General features: G+C 32.5%; 1 protein-coding gene across 1 annotated transcript; it reads left to right on the top strand.

Moving 5' to 3' along the window:
* The first annotated feature begins 817 nt into the window (after window positions 1–817).
* LOC116852193 lies at window positions 818–10,117 on the top strand. The gene is made up of 8 exons (XM_032832279.1): window positions 818–969; window positions 1,038–1,743; window positions 3,246–3,493; window positions 4,063–4,232; window positions 4,837–5,360; window positions 5,829–6,056; window positions 7,396–7,544; window positions 9,855–10,117. Exons 1-8 carry the CDS (start codon window positions 946–948, stop codon window positions 9,876–9,878), a joined length of 2,073 nt encoding a protein of 690 aa, XP_032688170.1. The 5' UTR covers window positions 818–945; the 3' UTR covers window positions 9,879–10,117.
* The last annotated feature ends 331 nt before the right edge of the window (window positions 10,118–10,448 follow it).

Here is a 10,448-nt window from a genome sequence, read left to right as displayed (position 1 = left end):
GAAAATATTTTTTGTTGAAGATAACCATTATTTAAAAAAGTAAATGAACTGCGATCGCTTTTCTAGTAATAGAATGAAATTTCTCTGTGTGTATATATGGTCTAAATTTTGACATTGATAGATTATATATAGTGGCGGACATATTCTCAGCTTTTATCAATATTTATCAATATTTTAATAATACTTTTATCAATATTTATCAATATTTTAATATTACTTTAATTAAATTTAAATGTTTATTAATAAATACGATTTTATATATGAATGCTTTATATACTTAGGTTTTCTATTTTATTTTATTTAACTTTTTATTTAATTTTTATATTTACTAATCATATTTATTTTTTTTTTATTTTATGTTCTCCATCTTCTATATTTTATATAGAATCTAAATTACTGTCGATAATCAAAGTTTTATCGATATTTTTACTTTATATTTAGAAGATTTTCTTTCGTTAATAAAAATTATTATGTTTAAGATGTATTGACTTTAATAAATAAATAAATAAATAATTTTACCTACGTGTCTTTATCATAATATTTAAAAAATCAGAGTTTAGGCATAAGGACGAAATAATATTGTTAAATATGTAAATTAAACTTAAAGAATTTTTCTATTATTTGTCGAACATTTAATTAAAGATCCTTTAATATATGGTAGCATTGTTGTAGGAAAGTAATAATATATTTGCACTCTGAATCTGAAGAGGAGAAAGGTGACGAGTACATGTTTTACCAGTTTAGTCTCAAATCACAGTAATGGAAAGATGTAGAACTGGAAGTAAGATCATCGATCCTATATAAGACTGTCGTTCCGAATCACTCACACTTTCTGTGGCAGCTGCATCGAGTTATTATCGTCGTTTATATTAGTGAGAATAACAATTGTACTGTTATCCTTTAATTTAGGAAATATATATTCGTTTGCAAATAGGACAATCATCTATGATGTGCCAGACACGACACTCGGTGAGTCTCCTATAGAAATCCTCCAAGCAATCAGGATATTTCTAAAGGTCAGTGTGTTTTTGCTTCAGGTTATCATCATCGCAATGACAGTGGTAATCGCCGGAGCGTACAGAAGTAAGAGAGACGTCGTTTCCTTTAATACGGACGTCATATCATATCACAAAACTCGTCCACGAAATTTCTTTCACGGTCAATCATTTATCGACAAGATAATTGGTCAGCAAATATTGTCCGATGTACCAGTGAGAGACCAACCTATCAACCAACAAGCATTTCACGAGGCATCCTTGAAAGAACGAAGCACCTACCCGTCTGGCTATTCAATTTTTCGCCAACAACCGCTCAAGCAGAATTTATTTCACATGGTAAGAGCGTTCAAAGACGAACCATTGTTCAGAAACGCGCTTCTGAAGGATCATGAGTTGCACGGAGAACGAGCAGTCTTCAGAAACAGCCCCTTCGAAGGACAAAGCGCGTCGCTTGCTTCGGAGGAGATCTTCGAGGAACAAGCGTCAACGTATAGAAGTCAAACACCGTTTAGAAAACAATTGTTAACGCCTGAAACGCCGTTTAAAAACTTATTTCACGGACAGTCACCTCTAAGTGAACAAGCACCGTACCAGAAGCAAACGACTTACGTCGATTTTCCGGCCATTTCCAAATCAATCAAGTTTTATCGAGATGATCCTTACAGTAAACCGATCGATTCGTACGGGCGACAGAAAGACGCACAAGCTGTGTTCTACGGGGAGCCTACAATGTACATGGAATATGGTAGGTTCTCTTTATAGAATTTTAATATTACTGAATTAATGATTAATTTTATTTTTTTGGAGTATTAAAAGCAATGCTGTTAATAATTTTTAGTGATTTAAATATACAGCTCGTAGTGTATTTTCTCCCAAGTATTTCAATATTTAAAGTTGCAATGATTAAATATCCTTCCAGAAAAGTATTATTGACTGGTTAGTAATAGATTACTACTGCTCAGTAGTTTTATTAATAGTGGCTAACGATTTTGAACAAATTATTGAGTTATTAGAATTTCAAAGTAATATAATAATATAACTTTTAATTTAGTATTTCAAGATAATTTTATATCAGTGATCAGTAATAAGTAATATTGACAATAATAAGAATCTAGTACTGAAATTTGTCACTCCAGAATATTTCTCGTAGTATATTATTTTTCGTATCATCCTCAGAATATACTATGAACTCGTCAACCGTGTCCTATTTATTTTTTTGGATGCTATATGTATATTTTCTAAAAATAATATCTGCATTTCTCACGAAAATAATTTAAAACTTTTGATTACGAAAAAGATAAGCTCTAATTTTCTCATGATTATTATGAATTATTTTACACGTTATAGTTTTTTAACTAACTTATTATATTTATTATAATATTCAGGAAAAATTCAATAACCATGGCATCATTCGTACGCTAATATATTACATAAATATCTGTCGTCTCTCTCTTTCGATTGTTGCTGCATTGTTTATAACATTTGCTATTAAGTATATTTATGATGTTTTATAATATTTTTAACGACATAAGAATATATAAGCATAGCTCATACAAAGATATTACCAGAATTTATTGGCGTCATTAGTTTCTGTTAAATCATTGATGTCAAGCATCGAATAGTGCGATTTAAAAGAAGAATGAATGATTGCTATAAAAGATCAGAACCACACACATACAAAGTGAAAAGATGCAATTGCACAATAAACTAATTAGTGATTTTTTTATTATTTAAACGATATGATCTAACGTTGGTTTACTTTATCTCATTTATTTCAGCATAAGCTGTTGTAAACGTATATATTTCATAATCATAATAATTCATTAACCAATAACTAAGTACTGGCCAAATTATTGAAATGCTATCATTTACTGCAAATCAATTACTGCAAATTTCTTAGTAATTTTTAGTGTTAAATTTTTGTAAAGTTTGTAAATGTTGCACACAACTCTCTCTTTTGCAAAAACAAGATTGGAAAAAATACAATTTTAAATAATACATGAGTAACGAGATGAATAAACAGTACGATATTCTCTTTTTTAAATTTTAGTACTCTGCCTTAATTATTTTAATTCAAAATTTTGCAATTTAATATTGAATTTTCTATTAAAATATAAACATTTCGTTAAAATGGCAATATACTAAAGTTGCTTTGTTTATATACCAAGAAATTCTTAATTGGCGGCAATTCAAATTGACTGATCACGTCAATTCACGGCAATTCACTGATGATATCTTGCGTCGCAGATAATCATCCGCACGAATTGCCCTCCATGCCGGTGGTTTCGTCCTCCAAGCATCTTGCCGCATTAAACGCCGAAATGCCTGCAATGCCGCTGCCTACGCCCGTCGCCAATCACGGATCTACCTCTCCTACATCTCCTGTTTCTTCCGGTATAAGCGAAATGCATTTATCAGACGCTTTCAAGATGAAACTTGGCTCAGCATCGACTTCACAGTCCGCTATTTCAACGTTAAGCGGCAAATGCAATACGGTGAGAGAATTCTTAATCCTTGATATCTTTGGCATTTTAAATATGGTAAAATACGGGCTAGAATTTAATTTCACTCGCTGAATTTGATATTCGGCCAAGGGCGAAATATATTTGAAAATTTTCAGATATTTGTTTCACAGCGCGTAATTATAATCGCAAATGAATACCGCTACAAACCTCTATCAGTCTTATCAAGTTTACATTACGTGTATTTATTTATTATATTACCATTCGGAAATTCACTCATAAACACTTTGGTTTTATGATATATAATTCTACCGTGGCATAATTTCACAATAAATTTACGTTTATGTATATTAATGGGACAATACTAATTATACATAACTTTTTTGCGTTATATATATGTTATTACTTTTTAGTGGGTCTTGCGTATAATTAACTTTTGTGCATTATTTATTGCTAAATTCATTAGACTTAATAATAACATTTTGCATTCGTAATTTATTATATCAAATTTCGGTCACACGAATTTTCCAGTTGTGTTCTAGAGTAAATATTTTTTTCTAACGTAAGTTCCTAACGATCTGTATATTTACCGTTACTTTTAGCTAGTTGACAGCTCGTCAACCATGTCCAGCAACGCTGTTACAACTGTGCCATCAATCTCACATAGCACAAACCAATCCTCAATTGTAGGTCATATCTTAACGAATTTTGCAACCAAGCCTAATTCACCTGTCATGGCTACAATGACACCAATAATGCCATCCGTCAAAAAGTACGTAATAACTGTGACCGAGCTTTATTATTTGTCAATTGGTTACGATATTATTGATGTAAATAGATATAAATATGTCAAACTATTTGATTAACAAAGATCGTCATTCAAATAGCATCATATCGCAGTCCTTTGTTTCTAAGATTAATATAATTAATATTGTTCTAAAACCGTTATTTCAAACTTATTAATTTGTTGTATAATTGGCTTTCTAGTATTCATAATTTTTAATTATATTATGAATTTTGAAATTAAAATGTTTATAAAACAATAATTACTTTTAAATACATCTTATTAGTGGACATCTTCCGATGTCTTATTCCACACTAGCGGTAAATCCTCTTTTTAAATGTCCTTATAAACAATATAATTGCGTATTCATCTGAGAGAGTAATATATTACTTCTTTTTGTTAGTTTTCTTTATATGCCCCTGTCTAGAAATTGTCATTACTACAATGATATAATTTGTAATGCGATATTGAACAAACGCATTAATAATTTTGGAAAAGATAAGGAAAAATGATTTATTATCAAATTAATTTACCAAATAGTACTCTAGCACATTTAAATTTGTACATTTAAATTATAATTTCTTCTGTTTAGCACTCTTGAGCCGATTCACTTTCATGCTACTAAATATGGAGCTGTTGTGGCGTCTCCTTTCATTTCCCAAAATCAATTGAAGAGCCAGATCCATACTTACCCGCATCCAGAAACACCAAAGAGTAGCTTGAAGATCGATGAGCACAACTTGAAATACTTAATGCCGGAAGTGTCAAAGAACAACATGAAGACCGATAACCAAAGTCCCATGTTAGACTATATGCTCTCTGGAGAGCAGAAGGGCATGCTGAAGAGCGGCATTCAAAACTCCTTCGCAAACAACGCGTTGCCCGAAGTACTTAAACATGGCTGGTCTCTGCAGCAATTCTCGCATCCGGAAACATTGTCCAGTTATGCTCCGTTGTCTCCGAGTGGAAAGATGAAACTCATTTTGCCAAGTACATCAGTCGCATCTGCCTCTGCTATTTCTTGGCCATTGCTGACAAAACACAATATTCCCGAAATATTACCCGCAAAATTTACAATAACATCCGACTGGTCGACGAGTAACAATATGCCGCTAGGTATGATATATCGCTGTAGCTTACCTGACGATGAATATGAAGAATTCGAGTGAGCTAAATATCTTTCTCTTCTCATATCACATCACTCTGAAAAGTTACGTTGGACAGAGTGACATATGTCTTTGTATATTACTGTGCAAGTGTTACGTTTCAATAATATTTTACAAATTTATGTATTTTAGTAATTCAGTTGCTTTACGCTAGGTTGTCTTTCTATAAGAATTATCAGATCAAGATGTCACAAATGCAGGCAACTTTTATTTGCGCGATAAAAGAAACTAATATCTAACTCTGACATTGCTCATATTTGAATATAGAGAATAAGATCTTAACACACGGTTTATCGACATTTACGTAATGTTAATGTTCAGGGGTTCAATATTGCTCTGTCAGAGAAATGTTTCGATGACATCAATGTTCCGTTGTGTCAGTAAAATCTCTTGTTCACTATTTGATTACTTGCTGCAGAAATGAATTTACCTATGGACTTCATGGCGAACATACCAAACAGTCTCACTGCAAGTATACCCGATAGTATATCTGGAAGCATAACTGGTAGCATGTCAACGAGCATACCTGGTGGCATGACGACGGACATGCCTGCGAGCATACCAACTTTGAACCTGGGTCAAAGTTTACATCGTATGGAACAATTACGACAAACTCAAGAGGCAAGAAATCCTTGGTACCCCACAGGTATCTTAGCTACACTCTCAGCTGTGCGCCAAGCAAGTTTTACATCTTTAGTCCTGGCGTGAAGCCATAACATAGCTATATGTCGCGCAACATGAATTTCGTTGAAGACCAACAATAAAATTTCATCGAAATTGTATCGGGATTTAGTTGACTAACGAAATAATTTCACGTGTTTCAATTTAGCAAGTATTTATCTTTGAGATCCTTCTTTCAAATCTGAACGGCGAAGGTTGCTTCATGTAAATTGAAGAAACTACTTTAGTATTTATAATATTTATATGATATATAATAGAAAAGAAACTATCATTGATTTAGATTATGAAATTAAATTTTGTGTGCAAAATTATGAAATTTCATAAAATTTATTATCAACTTTTCGACAATGCGCAAAGGATATTATCCGAGTAGAAAAATTTCCGGGAAAATTTGGTCTCATATAAAAAACTATGCGATTCTTATCATTTAGGTATTATATAGACAGTAATTATTAAACAAATGATTAAGAAAACCATATTGAGATAAAACCGATTAATTATTGGCTAATATATAAATAATTCAAAATTTTAATAGATTTTTAATAAATCTTAAAAAGGTATTTTCTAAATCAAAGTCAGATGCTAGTAAGGTCAAATAGATTAGTAATTTATAGCTAGATTGAATAAATAAATCCAGTAAAAACTTGTAACATTCCCAAGCAAAACATTAGGCTAATTTAAAATTTATAGCGGGTAACGGTATTTAGTTTAATATTAACAATAGGTTCAGTGTATATAATGTTAGCAATAGAAATATAAGAATTAAACATAAGAATAATAAGAATTAAAAATAAGAATTAAATATAAAAATAAGAATGAATTAGAACTTAATAATAATTGTATCTAGAAATTGACTAATTTCACTGGTTAGTTACTGTCAAAACAAGCGTCGATTAAATTGTGTAAAATTCAGGCAATATTACAAATATTGGCTATAGGACAAATATTGAATAGTACTGTACAACCAAAATTTCTGAACATTTACTATTTTCTAGCTTATTTTTCATTCAATTAAAAACTGTGCTTATATATATTTCTTTTAATTTACTATGTAAAATTTACACAAGAGATTACATTCTGTTTTAACGTGTTTGTGAAATAATTGTGTAATTTTACATAGATACAATTCCTGATTAGAATCACCTCAAACAGCATCAATATATGCTTTTAAAATTATCTCTGTACGCGCTCTTTAATGCAAACCTTTCTGGCAGCCTATGTGCTGATTACGCTTAAGGTTTCGTTTGTTTAACAACTCTTTCCCCGCGCAGCGAATAGCGTAACGCAATTAACGTACTTTACAGGTTTGCAGCTGCAGCTAGGCGGTTTCGGTGGGATAAATTACACGTTACATACAAGTAATCCTGCCGCGAGGCCGATGGAGCTTGGAATCGCGAAAGCGGGCTTAACTCTGCCGAAATTACCACAACCACACGTTCCCGCATTTGCAAAAGTAAGTTCTCAAGGCGTGATTGCGAGTTTCACGGCGCCGGTACTCATGTCGCTCGAAAGCTTCCTTAATAACGACACGTAATATTACTTTGGCCGCTTTTATAAGACTCATGCCTGCAGGTTACGAGCGCCCTTCTTTCTTACCTTCTCTCTTATCTCTTCTCTATACTTCCTCATATTGTCTATATACATTGAGTCGTAGTCTATATTACCACTTATAAAGTAAAAAAAGAAAAATAATAAATAAAAGTTTATTTATGTTAAATCTTAACTAATTGAAGCAAAATATTTTTTTTTTACTTGCAGAGAAAATAATAAAATTGGAATAATCTTAATAATAAAACAATTTTAAAGATTTTAAAATACATTAAAGAACACAATTTCTTTTTTTATTTTAACATATATTGAAGAGTTGATGAATATTAGTATATTATATAAAGTTCGTATTCATTATTGTCACATTGCGAAATTGTAAGTAGAACTTTTGATATATATTCTGTATAGTAAATTTCTAATTACTATCTACAAGCACGTCCATTTGCTCCAGTAAATGGCGTCGAACGTTGAAAGTTTGTTGGCAGAAGCTTATGAATATGGAACATGTATTCGAGAGGTATTAATTAGTAAATCAATTTTGTTAATCATACGCGTTGGTGCCTGACAATTCTGTTAGTCCGCTCATGTACGTAAATTCCGGTCATTTGGTCGAAAGGGTAGCGCGAGGCCAATTTATCGCACTATTACATTAGAATGAGCTTCATCTCACATAAATTCTGCGCTCACTATTGCATTGATATATAAATCAGCTGTCCAGTACAAAAGCTCTTCAAACTTTTTTTCCATTTCTATCCATCCGTCGATCATTGTTATGTCGTTCAATCTGAATACAGATATAATGGAAATTTACAATATAAAAAAAGAAGAAAATAAAACAGCGAGCTTAGCAAATATTTTATCGCAGAATATTATTGACAGATATTTCTGTCACCTACGGTAATCTGAAGTATTACGTACACAATATACGAAAAACAAAAAGAAAAAGAAGAAAAACGGAAAAATTCTCCTAAAAGGTATATCGTAGTTTATTAAATACCTCGCATGTGAGTAGAATACTTGTGGCAAAAAGCAGGTATGTAAATAGCGTTGCACGGTTTTGTCTGCGTGTTCTTCCGAAAGCACCGCCACATTACACTTCTTTAATGGCGAGCGCGTTGAGATGCGTGTCTAGCCGGGAAAGAAAGTTTGCCGCTTCTCGCACTAGAACGCAAATAAAACGTCCCGAGTACTTTTCGTTCGGGCACAATACCGCCCGTAAATCCGTCAAAATTTTACCACGAAACGCGGCAGTTGCTATTTCTGCATGCCGAGTGACGCAGGTGCCGGTTGGCACTCTGCAAGAACGTGATATAGAAAGGACGAAGGTGGAAATACGAGGAGAGGAATGAAGCGTCTCGTCCGTACAGTTGCCTAAGTTTCTTATTTACATTAATTACACCTGGAGAGGAGAGTTTCTATCTCGGCTAGCGAGAGGGAAAGAAGCACCCAGCGCGAACCGTTACTTGTTTCGCAGCGACGGCAATTATTTTCACAGTCCTTTGTAAATATGATTAATCGCGACGGATTAAAGATGAAATAGGAGCCGACGACGCGACTTAACGACACATTGATCAAAAGAAATTACGCTCGCGGGAACATCGAGTGACACATTCTCGTGCAAAATTTATAAACTTCCGTAGAATGTTTCGAGAAACTAGTTGGAGAGAATTTATTTAATTAATTATGACCCTTCCGTGAAACAGAATGTGTGTCTGCATGAATAATTTCAATTCATACTTATGCATATACTACATATTTGAAGCGCACGTAAATTAAATGACATTACGTTAAATATAATTTTGTCAAATTTAAGAGATATCTACTGGTTATTAAATTTGATTGGCACTTAATTAAAGTTAATTACAGAAATTTATTTATCTACACCATATTTAAATCGACTTTTAACGCGACTTCAAATTAGGTAATATATAAAATGCAAGTTAAAATTAAGTGACGGCGACATAATAAATGATACGTATGTGATAAAAAAATTTCATTGAAGCGAATGATAACAAGACTTTTTCATCATTATATACATATTCGAAATTATAAACATTTATTTATTGCACAGTTTACTTTTCTATTCATTAAGATTTCTTATGTTTCCTGGATAATTTTGGAATATTTATTCTTGTTATGATATATTGTTAAATTTATTATAAGCAAGCATTTATTTTTTAATCAAGCATAAGATACTAAAATAAAATTATTCCAGGTTGGAGTTGGATACCATCTGTAAAAACTGCGCGCGATTACCTTTGTTATACGCATTTATATTGCGATGCAATGCACACGTGCACACAACTGAGATGTTATGTAGTGCAAATTCTGCAGCCAGCAGTAAAGTTACCAAAGCATATCACGTCTCTCTGGATTTAAGGATTTATTTTTGATTAGAGCATACATGTTTCAAAATTTATTGATGAACACCAATTTAGTAAATAAGAATTAAATTGATTCAATACGCATGCACATACACCGCACAAAATGTACAAAATGTAGAGAATTAATTTTTAATCAGACTTTCTTCAAATAAAACGCCCTTCTCCTTTCTCTCCTTTTACGCTCACTTTTGTCTAGTTATTTATGTGTCTATTGACGTTCATTTCCTCTTTCTTTTTGTTCATCACAAGTACCCGATGCTCAAACGGGTATAAACGCGGCCGGTTCTTTATGGAATCCCGTGATACCTTTTATTCCTCGAACGCTCGTAAGAGTTGGCACTTAACGATTTTGTCGCAGATTGAATTTCGCTGGCAGCCGTAATAGTTGGCCGCGACCATTGTCACTGTAGGTTGCTTCGAAGCGA

This window comes from Odontomachus brunneus, unplaced genomic scaffold, assembly GCF_010583005.1.
Source record: "Odontomachus brunneus isolate Ranch 3 - 2012 unplaced genomic scaffold, Obru_v1 Obru_scaffold_205, whole genome shotgun sequence".
Taxonomy (NCBI): domain Eukaryota; kingdom Metazoa; phylum Arthropoda; class Insecta; order Hymenoptera; family Formicidae; genus Odontomachus; species Odontomachus brunneus.
Note: the sequence above shows the minus strand (reverse complement) of the source record. Positions and strands in the feature narration are given on the sequence as shown.